At 42.0% G+C, this 19,261-nt stretch overlaps 1 protein-coding gene across 1 annotated transcript in view; it reads left to right on the top strand.

The window, feature by feature from the left end:
* Positions 1-19,261, top strand: part of MIDEAS (mitotic deacetylase associated SANT domain protein) — a 54,340-nt gene that overhangs the window by 13,172 nt on the left and 21,907 nt on the right. Inside the window, exons 2-3 of the mRNA XM_065403573.1 lie at positions 12,667-14,353; positions 17,816-18,130. Of these exons, the coding sequence (XP_065259645.1) occupies positions 12,893-14,353; positions 17,816-18,130 (1,776 nt within the window). The 5' untranslated portion in view covers positions 12,667-12,892. The remainder of the gene's footprint in view (positions 1-12,666; positions 14,354-17,815; positions 18,131-19,261) is intronic.

A 19,261-nucleotide genomic window follows, 5' to 3' on the forward strand; every position in this document is an offset into this window, starting at 1 on the left:
TGATATTTAAATCTCTGATTTCCTGAAGATCCTATATCAAATGGGTAGGTAGATTGCTGTATGATAGCTTTCTGCTCACTCTGTCTGCCATCACAGAGCTGCTGAACATCACTGTAAAGACCCTGATTGGTACATCTGCTTAATGGGGTTTTATTGATTTATTACCAGGCTGTGAGTGAGATTGGAGAAATGAGAAGGGTGGTAATAGTATCTTTAAATAGGTGCACCAGGTGGCTGTTCTGGCTGCTTGAGAAGTTACTGCATCATTACTTTCTTCAGTAAGGATGTGTCAGATACATGAAAAGCAACCTTGGGTATAGCGCCATGTAGCCTTTATGTACAGCAGTGCTGCAGCGGTTACATTTCCTGGATGCTAATTCCTCCCCTTTGATATTGCCTGTCTCTCATAAACTGTTTCCCCTTACACCGTCATCCTCCAAACATATGCAAGCACTGGAGAGTTCCTTCTGTGCTGTGCAGTATTTTCTCAAGGGGGCTCTCTTTGATCTCTGTCTTTCAAAATGCCTTATTGATTTCCAGGACTCTCACCTAATGCAGTTGCCTAAATTATTCTGTTCAGTCAGGAATGGCAGCCATAGGCCTACACTAGTCCTGTGTATTTTATCTGCACTGGGCCCTTAGAAAGCTAGAAGCAGTTCTGCCAGTCAGCGTCTCTTTTTCACGTTGAGTTTAGGTTGTCTCTACTTTGTTGCACTGGGCACCTGAACAACATATCTCTTTAGACCGAAGCCTTTTAAATATTTGTTGGAAAGGTTTTGCTGCCTGCGGTAAGGTGAGAAGAGGCATTTGGGAGGCTGGCATAATTTAGTGCAGGATTTAATTTCTTTTGCTTTCTGAACAAGGGTATGATTTTCAGTGCCTGATTGCCCCGGCAAGTCTTGTTGCTCCACCCACTGGGTGGATAAGATAGACCCAGTTCTCTTCCAGATCACTTTACACTGCTTACAATGATAGTTTATTTTTCCCTCTCCTCTTCTTGATATGAAAGAATGCTGTGTTGCTGTCCTTCCTGCTTTCAGGAGTCTGAGGGTAGTGAGTAGGAGGAAAGGCTGGGTGTGTTCAGTCTGCAGGAATTCTGTTGGTGTTGACCGACTACTTGCAAGAAAACACTTGAAAATGTGTGAGAGTTTTTTGGAGTAGAATTTTAGTGATTGTGAGACCATGATTTCATGGCTAGGTGTAACGTATGCAGAGGCTGTGCCATAAGCTCTGCAGAGTTCATTCTTCCCATGCCTGCCTTCATCACTTCTTATCCAAGTATGTCACAATAGATGGTGATTTAATGATGATAAACCTCCAGCAGGCTGAGATGTCAACATTTTTCCTGCTTATGACCTAACCTAAGTCTCCAATGATGAAAAGCTATTGAATTAACACCAGTGTGCCACATTTTGCATCTACACTCGCCCTCGTGTTGATGGATGAGGGAATCGTTCCCATTTCAAAATGGGAAGATTTAATTTTTTTTCTTTCACTCTGCTTGTGTGTTTATGGAGTTGACCTTGTTCCCTTCACTGGTAGTTTGACAGGTATTGTCTGTGTGTCCCACCCCCTCAGAGTTAATTTATTCTCACGTAGGAGCTCTTAGAATGTCATGTCTTCCCTTGCTTTGCTTCCTAGTCCTTGGTATCCTACATCATAGCCACAAACTTTGCACCTGAGGACTGGAAGGATCTCCTTTCAGAAATAACTACATTTCCTTTGCTGGCTAGAGGGAACAGCAAATACAGAAATTCCCTCTTCTCTTTCTCTCTTACTGCGTTCCCACAGATGCTTGTGGTTCTGGACCATGAAAGGAGAGAGCTGAACCAAATAACTGACCTTTTGTCTTCCATATAGTGGCATGGAGCGCAATCGCTAGGCAATGGATATGAACTGTGGTGTGACTTTTTTGTTGTTAGCTCCTGGATCAATCTATTTTCTCTGTATGTCAGAGGCATTAAAGTCTATTATTCCCCTTCAACACCAACATAGGCTACTTTTATCTGCTTTGTGTAAACAGCCCCACCCTCATCACTTAAGGCTCATTGCTCAGCTATACGATATTCTACAGCTGGGGTGTATTAACTGGAGTGTCATACATATGACCCAGGAGGTAATTGTTCCGCTTTACTGGGCACTGGTGAGGCCTCAATTGGAGTAGTGTCCAGTTCTGGGTGCCTCACTTTAGGAAAGATGGGGACAAATTGGAGAGAGTCCAGAGAAGAGCAACAAAAATGATAAAAGGTTTGGGAAAACCCTACCTATGAGGAAAGGTTAAAAAAAAAAAAAAAAAAAAAAAAAAAAAAAAGCTGGGCATGTTGTTTAGTCCTGAGAAAAGAAGACTTGAGGGGAGGGGGAAGGATCTAATAACTCTCTTCACCTATATTAAGAGCTATTATAAAGAGGACGGTGATCAGTTTTTCTCCATGTCCACAAAAGGTAGGACAAGAAGTAATGGACTTAATCTGCAGAAAGGGAGATTTAAGTTAGATATTGGGAGAAACTTTGCAGCTAAAAGCTCTGGAATAGGCTTCCAAGGGAGGTCATGGAATCCCTGTAATTGGAGGTTTTTACGAACAGGTTTGATGAATGCTGTCAGGGACGGTCTGGATTTATATGGTCCTGCCTCAGTGCAGGGAGCTGGACTAGATAACTTCTCAAGGTCCCTTCCAGCCCTATATTTCTGTGATTCTATAAAAGTGACTTAAATAAAAATCACATAGTTTTTATTGTCTTTTAGAGTTATTTCAATACTTACCTATGTATGTAAATTTAGGGAGTGTTTTATAGTATATAGAGCAGGGGATTAATAGTCAGGACTTTTTACTGTTCATGATTCTGCCACTGATCTCTCTTAACCCCTCTGTCTTTAGTTTCTCATCCAGTAGAATGTGGGTCATGATACTTTACCCACATGTCATGAATGCCTTGAGATCCCCTAATAAAAAGCACTTTGAAGTGCTAATTATTAAGGCTGGAGAAAGGTTGAATCTGAGGCAACCACTCTGTCTTAGAAGGGAAGCAGAGAACTGTGTAGCCTGGTACATCTGATTTTGATTCCAGGAACAATTTTTAGATTCATTCATTAGAGACAAAGAAATTGAACTTCTTAAAGAGGAGAGCAGTAAGCTCAGCAGCTGCCAGCAAGGGGATTTAATGAGAAACCAATCTCATCAGACTAATCTGATAGAGTTTCTTTAAGGGTCTGACAAAGAAAATTGATGTGGATAAGGCAATGGAGGCATTTTAGTTAGATCCTAGCAAGGCTTTTGATGAAGTATTGCATGAAATAATTTGTAAAATGGAGGAGCTTGGTGAAATAGAGGATGACCTACTACTATTTATTGTAATTTTCTGCACCCTATACTTCATCCACTTTTCTGAGGAGAAGCCACACAGCATCTCTCATAGCTCAGTATTGGGGCCTTCTATCTAATACAGTGGTTTTCAAACTGGGTACACATACCTCTAGAGGTACACGAGCTCTTGTCGGGGGTACGTGAGAAAAATCCTGTAATGGCAGACAATGGATCGTGTTATAGACCTTTTTTTCATAGGTATATTATGACCCTATCTCAGATGGGTGTATGCAGTAGACCAGTGGTTCACAAACTAGGGCCGCCGCTTGTTCAGGGAAAGCCTCTGGTGGGCTGGGCCGGTTTGTTTACCTGCCGTGTCCGCAGGTTCGGCCGATCGCAGCTCCCAATGGCCGCGGTTCGCCGCTTCAGGCCAATGAGGGGGCGGGGGGAGGGGTGGCCAGTATGTCCCTCGGCCTGCGCTGCTTCCCGTAGCTCCCATTGGCCTGGAGCGGCAAATCGCAGCCACTGGGAGCTGCGATCAATCGAACCTGCAGACGCGGCAGGTAAACAAACCAGCCCGGCCTGCCACGGGCTTTCCCTGAACAAGTGGAGGCCCTAGTTTGAGAACCACTGCAGTAGACTACATTATTTAGAATTTAGAATTTAGAAAGGGGTATGTAGCCTAAAAAGTTTGAAAACCACTGATCTAATAGTTGTATGCAAAACATCTTAAAGCGGATCAATAATGCATAGAATTTAAATTTCCTTATGATGCCAAATACGGGTGGAACAGCAGGTGAAAGTGAGAAGACCATAAAACTGCAGGGAGGCTCTCAACAGAAGAGCTGGAAAATAGAGTTTCATGGCATTACAAAATGTGAGGTCAGGAACTTGGCATATTAAATGGTAGAGAGAGATATTGTTAAATGGAAAACAGTATTTAAAGAAATTAAGAGGAACCGGGTGCAATAGTAAATTTCCAGGCAAAACCTTCCAAAATAGAATTCATGTTGGAAATAAAGGTCTATTCATGTGAAATATTATTATTAGAATAGTGTGCATTTAAAGAAGAAAATTGTGAAAAAGCCTTTTAATTAGGATAAAAATATGGACATTAAATAATAAGGTTGTAGTTTAAAAAATCTAAATGTTAAGGTCTAGAAATATTCTGTAATTCTATGTCAATCTTAGTTTTTCCCTCTTATGCTTGTCTATTGTCCCGCTACTGGTAGAACAACACAATTATTCAAACTAGGGCCGCCACTTGTTCAGGGAAAGCCCCTGGCGGGACGGGACGGTTTGTTTACCTGCTGCATCCGCAGGTTTGGCCGATTGCAGCTCCCAGTGGCCACATGGGGGCTGTGGGAAGCGGTGGCCAGTACGTTCCTCGGCCTGTGCCGCTTCCTGCAGCTCCCAGTATTTTGTTGTTTGATCACATAACCTTCCTCTCTGTCCTTTCTGCCCATATCAGGTACAGGGGGTTCTTGAGCTCTTCTTGAGAGTGTGCCTAGGATATTCTTTGTCCTTGTATTTTGGGTATGGGAGGGAGGGAGGAATGCAGCTCACAATAAGTTGATGGACAGTCCTTGACTAAAATTCTTCCCTGTCCCCAATACTGTGCTGTATCCTGGTTGTTTACTGCCCTCCACTCCAAAAGTTGCAATGTTTCATTGGTGCTATGTGTTCATATAGTGCACAGTTCCTTGGTGGGGGATCCTGTAGCAAGAAAAATGCGTTAGAAGTTTAAAATACTAATAAAAGTATAATGAGAAGTACAAGACTAATGTGTTATAGAAAAGAAGTCCTCTGAAGAAAAGCTTTGTGAAGGGTATTTTTCACCTGGAGGGGCTGCTAGTATGTGGAATAGTTGACCCAGATGTGTCAGGAGCTGACAGTCTTCGACTTAATTTCACTAACTTTAAATCCTGCCTTTTCTCCATCCTTTGTACAAACAGTACCACATAGCACTCTCAGACACTAAGAGGTATGGGAGCATGGCATGGGGGCTGGTTCCTGCATATGCTGTATGCCAGTGGTTCTCAAACTACGGCCGCTGCTTGTTCAGGGAAAGCCCCTGGCGGGCCGGGTCGGTTTGTTTACCTGCCGCGTTCGCAGGTTCGGCCGATCGCAGCTCCCAGTGGCCGCGGTTTGCCGCTCCAGGCCAATGGGAGCTGCAGGAAGCGGCACAGGCCGAGGAACGTACTGGCCGCCGCTTCCCGCAGCCCCCATGTGGCCACTGGGAGCTGCAATCGGCCAAACCTGCGGATGCAGCAGGTAAACAAACCGTCCCGTCCCGCCAGGGGCTTTCCCTGAACAAGTGGCGGCCCTAGTTTGAGAACCACTGCTGTATGCCACAGCAGTTACCAGCCAGAGGCGTTCTATGCTGCTGCTCAGAAGAGTAGTACACTTAACAATATGTTGCAGAAACCTGTCCTAATGCAACTGCAGGATGACTCTTGTGGAGAAATGTGGAAAAAAAAAAAAAAAGTTAACTGACATGATGATGATATGAGGTCATCCCCAGACATCAGGGAGGGGAGCCTGCTTAGTCATTGGGGCAACAGAGCTCAGCAGTGGAAGCTGCCAGTTGGGAGCAAAGATGCTACAGTCTGAACATAGACCTGCTTCATCTTAAGCTATAGATTATTATTATTATTTTAAAGATGGTCTGCAAAGGATCTTTTGTGCTGCTTTATTGTGTATAAAAAAAGGCCTGTAAGGTTTATTTATGTATTGTTTTTTTTTTTAACTTCAGAAATGTTAGGAATATAAAATCTAATTCTTTGTTGTTTTTGTTTTTCCTGGAGGAATCTTGAATGTGATTTGTGAGCTCTCATACCTTAATTGAAGGTGCAGGGTGTTTTAATCTTTAGCAAATAGATTTCTTTCTCCCAAGTATGTCTGTCTATTAAAAAAAACAAAGTTTTAAATAAAATTTAACAATTCCCTTCCTTTCTTAATAACTCAGTTTCAGTCTTTTGATTTTTGTGATGTTGTAACTTCACTAGTTTTCCAGTCACCGTGGTCTTCCAAAGTAGACAAGACCTAAATTTCTTATATATATATGTGTGTGTGTGTGTGTGTGTGTACTCTTCTGACAACCTTTCAATCCCTCTTTGAACAATACAGAGACACAAGTCGCTTTTTTCCCTTTTACCGGTCACCTTTGACCTTCTTTCATAATTGTTGTATTACCATTTTGATGTTTGTTGCTTCTCTTTTCCAGCTAAGTACATCTCCAGACCACATACTATTACTTTCTGCATACACAAGGGCCTCGTCTAATAATGGAAAAACAAAAGCCAAGGCCTGGGCAAGTAGAGAGTTGGAGAGTTACCATGTACGTTAATAGAGGTCTTTTTTGTTTATCTGAGACAGCTATTTTTGAAGGTCTCATTACCAGGCCTTACCCTGTGTCTGCACAATGGGCCACTATACTAAATGCGTTTGTATGGTAGATGCAGATTGGAGCCACACTTTGTAAGTACAGGGTCAACTTTCTTTTGGGAAGATACAACTTAAACAGTCTTTCCTTGTCTGTCAGCTCATGGGTAGTGTTCCTTATGGCCGCCTCCAAGGCACAGGAGATATGTAAACTCAGTATGTTTAAGGTTCAGACTTGCAAATGGAAAGCTGCCTTGGTGGTACTGTTTTGTGCTTCACTGAGAACTCCAATCTCTTACTGCCAGGTTTTTAGAGCACCTTAGACAAGGCATGCTAATTCCCAGGAGGAAAAGAGGAAACTGTAACCTGAACAATGCAACCCTTTATAAGGGCCCTGCAAGCCCTCAATTCCTACCACTTTCTCAAAATATAGTCTCTAATATAGACTCCAAAGAAAGGGGGATGGAGGGTCGGGATTGTGTATCTGAAGTGATCTATTCAAAGAGCTCCAATGCCAAATAAATCTCTCTATTTTGAGTACTATCAGTATAGATTCCCACCCTTGGGAGCCTCCAGGAAAGTGGGACTTGAGGAGTCTTTCTTAGTTGAACAATGACTGCAGGGCAACTGTCCCAAACTGGGCATACTAACACAAAGCTGGGTCAAGAGAGCAAGGTGGAGGGAGAGACAGTCCGTGAGATAATCTGGGGTGTGTTATGCATACAGGGCTTGGAAAAGGCCAAGGATCTTGAACTGAAAGCAAAATTTGACTGGCGGTTATGCAGAGTGTGGACCAGTGGAGTGGATGTGTTTCCTCTGGTTGACCCTGCTGAGGAGGATGTGATGTTCCAGGTGGCCCCTTGGGTTTGTGGTAGAAGTTCATTAGTAGATGTTTGGCTAGTTTAAGAAGGTATAGGGCATTTCTGATCATTGCAGCTTTCAGGGCTTTTAGGAGTGATGAGGAGCTGAATGGAACCCAGAGTACAACCTGACCATATTTAAGTCAGATACCTTCAGTGTTGGGTGAGAACAAATTTTTATCTGTCTCCAAAAAAAGACTTCCCTTGCACATCAATATTCCCTCTGGATTGGGTTTTAGCCAGCTATATTTCCTCCAGTTTCTCACTTCACTGTATTGCATGACTGGAGGAATCATTGGGAAGATGATGCAAAGCAGAGCAATGGTGTTTGGTTTTTCCCCCGCTCTCTTTCACTGCAACACCCCCTTCGCCTTCCAAGATTGAGGTCCTCAAGCTTTGAAATCTGTTGCAGTCAGCAACAAATCTTTTAAAATCTCATGCCTTGATCACGTTGTAAGAGAGAACCTGAGATCTGAAGGATTTTCTTCATTTATTGCTTAAAAATAACTGATACACTTGATAGATGGTTTCTGAAGCAGGTGAAAAAGAAATAGGAAGGGTTTGCTAGATGTTCTAACTAAAGTAAGTGCAATTCAGAAAGAGAAATTCTACAAGAGATTCTAAACCAGTGAACAAGTAGGGGAGGCAGGTATCTGGTTTGAGAACAGTCTGTTGAACATTAGCAAGAGGACAGGAAACTGCTAAGGTTTTAGATGAATTCATACAGATAACAATATGCTAGATTTGAATAGTCAGTACTATAGGAATTCAAAAAGGACAAAGGAAGGAAAACTGAAAAGGAATTGGATTTTCCCCCCCCCAAACAAATATTTTGCAATTGCTCTGGAAGGTATAGTAGTATCATAAGGCACTATTATTTGTATAACCTTACACACTGTAGTTAAACAGTGCTGCTAAATTTGTAGCAATTCTGCAGAAAGCAAAGGGGAAAATAACACTAATACTCTTAAGCAATGTACATTTATTACTTTTGTCCAGGAGTGTTCATGTTTGCAGCCTGGGTTCCATTTTAAAGCATCTCTTATCTTGTGGGATGTGGATTTTCAGGGTTTCACTGAACATGTTTGGCTAGTTACATTGTGTGTTGATAGGATTTTAAAAAGAGAATTTTTCCATCTCCTGTGTCTCTCATTTCTTTTGGAGTTATTTTTGTGCTGTCCAAAGGGGATTGGAAAATGAGCTGAGAGAGTTTGTGCTAGGTGAAGGAAGGAACGCCCTGGCCTCTGTCATACTAGGTGGCAGAGTTCCATTGCTTATGGCCAGGGTGAAGGAGTAGGAGGAGGGAAGAGAACAGCAATAAAACAGGCAGAGGAAGTGAGTCAGTTCTCACTGAAACAGCAAGCCGTGATTCCACTTGCAGGGAAGCCAAGCTTGGTCTAGATTGAAGGTAGACGTTGCATAAATCCTGTGCCTGCCTCCCCCTTCCCAGTTGTAAAATCTACTCTGCAGCCATGTGAAGTTTGAGGAGATTCAGGTTACGGGACCTTGGGCAGAGGGGAACATCCAGTTTAATGTCTGTTTTTAATATATAAAATATTTTATTGCACCTTGTTGTTGGGGTCTTTAATTAATAATAATGAAAATGTCTTGTCTGCTCTGTGTGGGTTTTAAGAATCCCATGGCAGACTCCATAAGAGATGGCCCTGTTTTCCTTGCTCAAGAATTCCCTTACACAGCACGACGTGTGTGTGTGTGTCATTTGCTTCCTTGCCATCCCAAAGAAGGCTGCTTTTCTGTAGTGGTTGAAGTGATCCTGGATGGAGTATAAATTGTGTGTTGGTTTGTAAAGCGCTTTGTGATTCTCTGGGATGAAATACACCATTTAAATGTTAAATATTATTGAGCGTGGAAGCATGTTAGTGAAGAAACAAACTGTTTAATGGTGTTTTCTCCCTTCTCCCAAGCCCTCTGTACTTTTTTTCCATTCCCATTATTTTATGGGAATTGTGGCCTCCTAGTCTGCATCTATGCTTCCTGCTCTTCCTCGCTGTTTCTACAACCAATTCAGCTCCACAGGTGGGAGCTTTGAACTTTGGTGAATCTTATTTTAGCAATGCCCCAAACCAACCAAACAAAAAATCCACCACACTGAGCACAGTTCTCAACTTGCCGCAATCATCATTCATTTCTCTTTGATAGTAAAAGGAAGGTTGTGGTCACTGTGCAAGCCAGATAGTAGAGTCCGTTTGTGGGCTGTCATTCAGACTTTTCACAATGGGAAGGAGGTGGGGAAATGTAAAGAGCAACTGCAAATAAATGTTTCTACCCCCAAGAGACTCCATGTATTTGTCCTCAAAACTGTTAAACGCAGATCAACCTTTGCAGCACAGGCCAGGAATGAGGGGCTGAACTGGAATCTAGGACTTGGGTTCTGTATGCTTACGTGTCCTGTGCAAACCGTGAGTTGGCCATATGTTGTTCACTGGTGTTTGTGTGATGTAGACTGTATAAGCAGGTGGAGTCCCCACCATCCTGCAAATAGACTGAGCATACACAAAGGATATGGTCCAAATTTACCCTCTTCCTGGGGCCTCTTCCTTCTATTTAACATAAATAATGACCGAGTATTTATTTAAGCTATTATATTTTCCATTAAGCAACTGAAAATACTGACCTTTGGGAAAAAGTAAATACCAGCACTGACTCCAGTTGTAAAGACTGAAGATGATGTACATATCTAATGTAGTATATGACATATTATATACCATATTTATAAAGCTTGACCTCAAAAGTTAAACGCTTTCCTCTGATTTTATGTATAAAAATGCAGACTTTAAGTCCTTTCTTACTAATTCATTACTAAATTTGAGGTGGGCTTATTGATTCTGCTTATTTTTAATTTATTACAATTATTTTAATAAATGATAGTAAATTTAGACCTCATATAGGTAGTCATGAATTCTAATTTAATTTTAACAGGTTTATTTTTAAAAAGGAAATATTTAAATTTAAGATCTGATTTAAATCATTTAAAAATACAGGGTAGATAAGAATCATTTCTAAAAATAGTGTGTATAATAATTTAAAAAAAAGAAATACAGTAAAAGCACCATCATATCCCATATGTAGTAGTAATATCCACATGATAGGGTTTTTTTTGAGCATCTTTCACTGCCTCTCGCATTTTGCCCACTAATCCCATCTTCCCAGGACTACTAGTAAAATTCCAAAACTAAGTTTCAAACAGCTGCCATTTTAAATACTTTAAATTTTTATTTTTTTTTAATGTTTACACCATTAGCCATAACTGTTCTTCTTTTCCCTTCCAAATGCAGAATTTCCTCATCTCTTCCCTGCCTTCCTGTCCATTCCCCACCCCATCAAAAAGACTCGTGAGAGCTAGAAATGGTTGCTATTTCTTATTGGAATGTGAAGATTCCTACCTTTCCAATGGGATCTATGGCACTTCTTGTCCTGGTAGGCCCCAAGGTTTTTTTTTATCTTGGAATCATGGCTTTATTAACTTGCTCTAGATCATTTTAGAGATTATAACATTTATTAGCATTTTCTCTCCCTCTGAGGTCTGAACAGTTAGATTGTTCGCTAAGAGAGACTGGCTTTGTAGGTGGATAGATACAAATAATATTATTATTATTTATTATTTTAAATCTAAAACATTTCAGAAATAATTCTTCTGTAAAATGTGACTTACTGGATGAGTCTATGAGAATACTGATGACATGGCATGATATCTAGGTTTGGGATAGCCTCATTACCTGGGAGCTGGTATTTCTATTTATTTAAGTTTAAGATAATAATAAGATTCTTATCCAAGGCTTAAGGTGCATTACTGTCATTAATAGCACACATTTTAAGAGAATGTGCCAGTCCATGAGCGTTCTGGAGTATGTGCCATAGAAGATGGCTTCCTTTATTGTGGCTTTTCATCCTTGATTATGTGTATTCATGTGCTTGAGGGACCTTCTTTTCCTGTTGTATACTGACAGATATTTAGTCTGAAGATCGTTAAAGGTGCCTCCAGACTCTTCATGAACCACTATTCAGTGTGAAATCCCTTAGCAGAAATAGCAACTTCCAACTGCTGCAAAAGACATTGAGAGTACAGCAGGTTGGGCAGGTCCTGCCTGTAGTGAGCTGTTAAGGGATTTGTTGGCTGATAGGCTGCTGCAGAAGCAAGATGATTTCTCCACAATACAGCTACTGGCTACTTCCCTTCCTCTCCCATTATTGAATGGAGCACCTTTCCTTTATGTTCAGCTGAAGATTTTGGTGTTGTTTTTTGTTGTTGTTTTTTAAACCATCTCAGAGAGGAAATTTGGGAATCCTGAGATAATTTAAATTGTTTGCCTTTTTTAGTTTTAGCAAGTCATCGTTATTTTTTCAGGGTTTGAATTAAAAGCAGATCGATCAGCTCACAAGAAAGAAATTAAATAAAAATCAATGGCTTGATGGGAGGAAGGTGGGAATGTTAAACAGAAAAGGCTTCAGAGTGGGCTAAAGCAGTGGTGCCCGATCATCTTACAAAGGAGAGGGCTACATAAACCTAAACGCAATCTTGTGTGAGCCAAACAGATCCTACATATTTTAAAAGTCACCTGTTTTGATTTATGTTTTAAGTTCATTTTGTTTCACGTGTATTTAGATAGTTTGTTTCTAAGTATAGTATTGTCTATTTATACACTTGGATAAACTAAAATGATGTAAACATGACGACAAAACACTGATGAATTGGCCGATAGTATATTGTGTTGAAGCAGGACGCGGGCCTTATGAAATGTTGTGGTGAGCCGTGTGCGGCCTGCGTGCCGTAAGTTGGGGCACTCCTGAGCTAAAGTGTTCATTATTGAAATCAGAAGTGCTGTTTGCAACTGCTGTTCTTGTTGTGCAAAAGTACTCTGTTTTTTATTTCTTTTTGAGTGGGATAAATCAGTTAGACTCTACAGAGGGCCAGATCTATTTTATCTTCCTCCACTCCATTCCCCATGGGACAAGATTTTCCTGGTCATGATTTTTTTGGAAGGAGAGACTGGCACACACCTTACTGTTTGCTGATTCTGAGGGTGTATATGCCATCTGATGTCCTATTGCTGTTTTGTGCTCCTTACTGGTGACTCATTGATGCTCATTCTCTGTTTCAGGCATTGTGATCAGGTGGACTCCAGCATCCTCTGAACTGCAGAGAAGAAGAGCAGAAAGAAGAAAGGGAAAGGCGCACAGAGGAAAAGGAGGTGGAGGCACTTCCATCTGGACTTGTACGAAACTGGAACTGGATGGGAAAGTGAACTGTTTGGTGTCTTTTCTTCCCCCAGTCTCTGAGATGGGTGGGTTGTAAATCTGTGTGTGTAACTGGGAATAGACTGAACCATGAATCTTCAGGCTCAACAAAAGTCTTCAAACAAGAGGGCTGGGAAACGGATTGCATATTTTAATGAGCAGGATATAGCTGTGCCATCGAAAGAACTGCAACAGCAGCTGAAGGAAGGACAGTACTATGGACACGGAGGGGAAATACCTGCTTCACAAACTATGGAGCTTTCTAAAGCAGGGGGTTTAACTGGTGCTCCCAACAATGTTGCCTTGATGAACTCTGTTGTTTATACTCAAGATAGGGGGGATTCCATGATGATGTCTCAGCAGCTGGCTGCTGTCAAATGGCAGAACTCATTGATGGGGAACAGGTTGCCTGAGAGGATTGATTCCAGTTGGCAGCCTTCACCTGCAGCATGGAACCACAGTGTGGTCTATGGGGGCAATCAGAAAGGGGTCCACCACAATGCCAGTGCCCCAGGTTTCTATGGCCATCCTGAAGCTCTGAAAAGAAGCCAGGAAAAAGAAATGGAGGTGCAGCAGCTAGAAATATATGGAGATGCTGCTGTTCAGCAGATGATGGCCCAGAAGCGTCAGCTGGAACAACAAGCACTAATCAGGCAGCAAGCGCAAATGAATTCGTATCACCAGATGCAGAAGCAGCAACAGCAGAATCAGACTCTACCTTTACAGCCTTTCCAGCTTGCATTCGGTCACCAAGGCCAGAAGCAAGGCCTTCCTGAATTGTTACATGTCTTTCAACAAGCCCCAGCTTCCTCCAACCCAGTCTTTACTACCCAGCAGAAACAACAGTCTCTTCCTCAGCTGCAACTGTTTGAAAACTTCTACCCACAACAGCAGCAACAGGCCACCACGCAAGCCTTCAACCTCCAGCAAGCTGCTTCTATAGCACAGCCCCATGTGGCAGCAACAGCACCCCAGCATCATATGGTGGCCCACCAGTACCAGCAACCGGAGAGGAACCAGGAACTCTTGAAAGCCCTAACAGAGCAAAACCAACAGACTGTGCTACCTCAGACCCAGATACCCTTTCCTAGGAGATCAAGGAGACTCTCCAAGGAAGGCATTTTGCCATCCGCTTCTTCAGGAGAAATATTGGCTTCTAAACCAGTAGAGGAACAAGCTAGCAATCTGTTCCTGCATCACTGGCAACCACAGCAGCAAGGACTCCAGTTTCAGCATGAGACTGAAGCTCTGGGCCACAACAAGGGTAGCTATCCACAGCCCACGAGAACACACCTAGGACAAAAGGAGACCCTGAGTAGTAACGAGTTGAACCAGCCTGACACAGAGAGGCCGGCCACATCCTATAATAGCAGAGATGGGGAGAAGCAAGTGGCAATGACCGAAGAAAGCACTCCGAGAACTAATGACTTTGTGGGGGTGAGAGGTGGTGTGATCCAGAGCACCCGAAGAAAACGGTGTGTTTCTCAAGAGGCCAACCTGCTAACTCTGGCACAAAAGGCTGTTGAGCTGGCTTCTCTTCAAAATGACAAGGTAAGGGATACATCCTGACCAAAATAGCATTTCTAAAATAGCCCCCATACCATATCACATCCTGAAAAAACGTGTGGGAAGTCAACCTAATCGAAAACAACAAGGGGTCCGGTGGCACCTTAAAGACTAACAGATTTATTTGGGCATAAGCTTTCGTGGGTAAAAAACCCACTTCTTCGGATGTTTTTTTACCCACAAAAGCTTATGCTCAAATAAACCCGTTAGTCGTTAAGGTGCCACCGGACTCCTTGTTGTTTTTGTGGATACAGACTAACACCCTACCCCCTGATACTTGACCTAATCGAAGAGAGACAGAGTATACTACTGCAGAGTCAGCTCCGGAATGGTAGCGGGGTGGGGGACGGGACCCGGTTACAGAAACTCTTACATGTATGAGAGTGATCTCATAGTGCAGTGCGGTTACCTGAGCAGTGTAATTTACTCCACTGGTATTGAATAAAACTCCTAACCCAGGCCCTCAAAATAAAATATAGCTAGCTATTCAAGCTGATCAAGAATTTAGAATAACAGGTTTAAATCTACTTGGCTTGGTTTCTTATGGCCTGTTTCACCTGACCTCTTTCTTAAAATCTGCCTCTCTTGACTAATCCTCACAGAAAAATATTTTTAAAAAAATGAAATAAATTTTTAAAATTCCAAATTGAGACAGCCCTGAAGAAATCTGGCTAACCTATAGGACAAAGGCCTGTAGGAGCCTTTGTAGGACTTGTTGGGGAAGACACGCTATCTTTTGGTGAATAAGAGATAAGAGCAATCACTCCATTGCTCCCTCTAGTGTTCCATAGCCATAAGCTGCATAGTATCATGTCACATGGTGAGATGAGGCAATAGGAGGCCAAGAACTAAGGGGCATAATTGAGAGCTATGTTCTCTTCCAAGCTTGCTTAGACTGGTCTTACAGTGAATCCCTCACATGGGAAGGTAAAAGATCATAATTCAAAATGATCTGGACAAATTGGAGAAATGGTCTGAGGTAAACAGGATGAAGTTTAATACAGTTTAAATTTAAATTTAAAGTTTAAATGCAAAGTGCTCCACTTAGGAAGGAAAAATCAGTTTCACACATACAGAATGGGAAGAGACTGTGTAGGAAGGAGTACGGCCGAAAGGGATCTAGGGGTTATAGTGGACCACAAGCTAAATATGAGTCAACAGTGTGATGCTGTTGCAAAAAAAGCAAACATGATTCTGGGATGTATTAACAGGTGTGTTGTGAGCAAGACACGAGAAGTCATTCTTCCGCTCTACTCTGCGCTGGTTAGGCCTCAACTGGAGTATTTTGTCCAGTTCTGGGCACCGTATTTCAAGAAAGATGTGGAGAAATTGGGGAGGGTCCAGAGAAGAGCAACAAGAATGATTAAAGGTCTTGAGAACATGATCTATGAAGGAAGGCTGAAAGAATTGGGTTTGTTTAGTTTGAAAAAGAGAAGACTGAGAGGGGACATGATAGCAGTTTTTAGGTATCTAAAAGGGTGTCATAAGGAGGAGGGAGAAAACTTGTTCACCTTAGTCTCTAAGGATAGAACAAGAAGCAATGGGCTTAAACTGCAGCAAGGGAGGTTTAGGTTGGACATTAGGAAAAAGTTCCTAACTGTCAGGGTGGTTAAACACTGGAATAAATTGCCTAGGGAGGTTGTGGAATCTCCATCTCTGGAGATATTTAAGAGTAGGTTAGATAAATGTCTATCAGGGATGGTCTAGACAGTATTTGGTCCTGCCATGAGGGCAGGGGACTGGACTCGATGACCTCTCGAGGTTCCTTCCAGTCCTAGAATCTATGAATCCTTTTCTCTGAAGACTTCATTGCTGAATGGGGTGGAGGTGGTGGGGAACAAAGCATGGATTTCAGGATATATAACGGTCTTTGCAGCGGTGTATTGGAGAACAGTGACAAGGAAAATAAAAAAATTTCCTTTTTGCCATTTCCCCCTCTTAATCTCCTGCTTGCTCAGTGGTTGGTTTGCCTATCCACTCTATACAGGGATGTGTAGTTTATTCAGTTTTTGTGAGCAGTCAGAGGAAGTGCACACACGCTGCTAAATCTGTTCCACAGAAGACCAACAAAAACCTTCATCAGTTAGTTAATCGACCTTGTTAACATGATCACCTTTTCCTTGCTGTGCCATTCCTATTGAGGAAGTTACTTGTTAGCACGCTTGGTAGAAAACTGGGGAGTAGTTAGCAATGTGAAATATGTACTCTTGCTTATCCATTGCCCTCCCACCCACAATATGCTTATACTTATCCAAGTAGAGCTGCATTACACGCAATCTGATCACCAGCATGGTGAGTGCAGTTAGAGAGATCTGGTTGTGTACTTAAGAAAAGGCTTGGGGAGATCAAATAGAATTTGACCGTTGAAACAAGAAATTTCACCCCTGCATATTGCCATGGTTAGCAACTTGAGGACAAAAGAGAGCAATATTTATGAACGATTCTGTCTGTTCTTCCCAATGAGCAGTGAAAAGGGTTTGATTCCACAGTGGCCCAAATGGAAGGGATTCTGTACACCCCACTCTTCTAGATAATTTTATACATTCAAGATGAGATTTTTCAAAGCTATCAGTCTGGGGCTAATGAACCCTACATTTTTAAGGGGTTAACTACAGTGGATCAGTGGGTGGATGCATGTGAGAGAGAGAAGGCATATGTTTGTTTGTGGGAGTGTGGTCTGCTCCCCCGCTCTCCTTAGTCCAGTGGTTTTCTGTCCCACAATATAAGATGCTGCTTCCACTGTTGACTCCTTTCCACTGATCAGAAAACCTACTGAGCACAAATCCAAAAGGCACCTACCTGATTGTTGTAGCTTATGCAAAGAACATATATAAGAAGGGTAGAAGACCACAGAGCTGATGAAAGAGGTTTATTTATTCATTTATTTATTCAGGTACATTTCCACTGGATAAAGTATAGTACAAAAGTCAGTTTAGTTCTTTGGTCAAGAAATTCAATGATGTGAGTTCTCAAAGAAGAGGGAGAACCAGGGAAAGCAGGTATATTACAGTTCAGCAATTTGGATCAAAAGTCAGACACTTGGAACTGCAATATATAGATGCTCCCAAAATAATGAAAATACTTCCCCATGTGCTTATTGGGGAAGTTATGTGCAGGGCTTAAGTCAATCTGGAAAACAAAATGTAAAACTATGGATGTGGGAATGAAGGATCAAGAGAGTAGTCGATACTGTTTCTAACGCCAGTTGAAATAAATGGGACAACTCTAAAGTAGTTTTGCCAACTTTGGAAGATCATTCAGATAAAGTATCCTTTTTCCCAGGTATTGTAGTTCTGAGTACTTTCCAGCTAAGAGAATGATATGTTGAGAATACCATGGAACCCTGAAATAAGAGATTTAGATTGAAAGTGACATATTGTCTGATTAAAAGGTGGGTGATTTAAAACTTTTAAGGTGCATGTGGGATGATTTTTTTCTTGTCTTCAGGAATTGGATACTTCAGAAGAGAAGAAGAATGTGGTGGCTGCAGCACCTGCAGCAGCCAAAAGTGTTTTGGAATTTGCCAGTTCTCCACAAGCCTCCAAGAGACCCCGGGAAGATAGCAGTCTTGTTCCTCTAATCATGCCTGTGTCTGTGCCAGTGAAGAAATTCGACTTGCAAGCTATTGGGAAGGAAAAGGGTGAGGAAGGGAAACTCCAGAGGGTGCTGGCAAATGATCGAGGTCTTTCTGAACGCAAACCCTCTGTGATAGTCACCCGAAGAAGGTCCAATCGCAGCTCCAACATGGAAACCTCAGTCCAGGTATGGTCACGTTAATAGACCTAGGGAGACTGAAGTCTGCTGGATCTATGTGCCCAGCTTCATCCTTTCTGTTGAAACAACTTTTAATTGTGAATGAGTAGTTTGAGTCTCCTAAACTTGAAAGGGGCACCTGATCTTTTGGCTGAATTTGATCCAGAGACCATATCTGAGTCCTGTATGTAGAGGGTTGGATTTTTTTATGTGCACCCCTGCCATCTGATGGCTAATCTCTGCCCACAAAAAGTCTGGAGGTTAGAGGAAATGAAGGTAAACAATGTGTCTCTGAGTAAATAATGTGTTTGCTGTTGGAAGCTTGCTCTATTCAAGTGATCTTCCCTTATTTAGAGCATAGCTCTGCTAAATGGCATTTTTACCATTCATGCACAGGTAACTTTGAGTTGTAAAACTATGTGCCTATTTTTGGGTTCTAAGTCCCAGACTGGACCTTTGTTCACATGGCTACCATGATGTTATAAGAATCCCTTGGTGGGGTTCCCTCAATATCTACTTTTTATTCATTTATTTTAATATTGCATCTAGCCAGAAGAGAGAGATTGAGATAAAGAATTATAGTGGATAATTTTGCTGGCTGGAGAGATGACAAATAGGATATAGTTTCTAAGCAGCTGCAGACTTTTGAGAAAAGACCCTTGGATTTTCCTCTGTTCTATCATTCAAAGTGACTCATTCCTCCTCTCACCCTGTGGGGTCATCTGTGTGTGTCAGAGTTCTGTTAAAATCCCATCTTCCCCCTTCATGACCATCTTTCTAACACAGCATCAGACTGGACCTCTGTCTGGAGCCTGTAAATGCAACTTTATAATCTACCAGAAGTGTTGTCGCTGAATAATAGTTGCGCCGCCCCCCCTCCCCCCCCTTAGGGCTGCATGCAGTGCCTCTTAAGCAGCCCTAGCCAGCTCCTATCCTGCAGTGCACTGAGCATGTCATCTCACTGAAATTTTTTAAACAATCTGAAGGCATCATTAAAATACAATTTAGTGTTTAGATCACCGTTTCTCAAACTTCATTGCTCCGCGACCCGCTTCTGACAAGAAAAATTACTGCACGATCCCTGTACCCTGTGTTACTCAGAATAGTTAGTATTTTAAATTAAAAAATGCATTACAAGGC

Source organism: Emys orbicularis, chromosome 4 (genome assembly GCF_028017835.1).
Source record: "Emys orbicularis isolate rEmyOrb1 chromosome 4, rEmyOrb1.hap1, whole genome shotgun sequence".
Classification (NCBI taxonomy): domain Eukaryota; kingdom Metazoa; phylum Chordata; order Testudines; family Emydidae; genus Emys; species Emys orbicularis.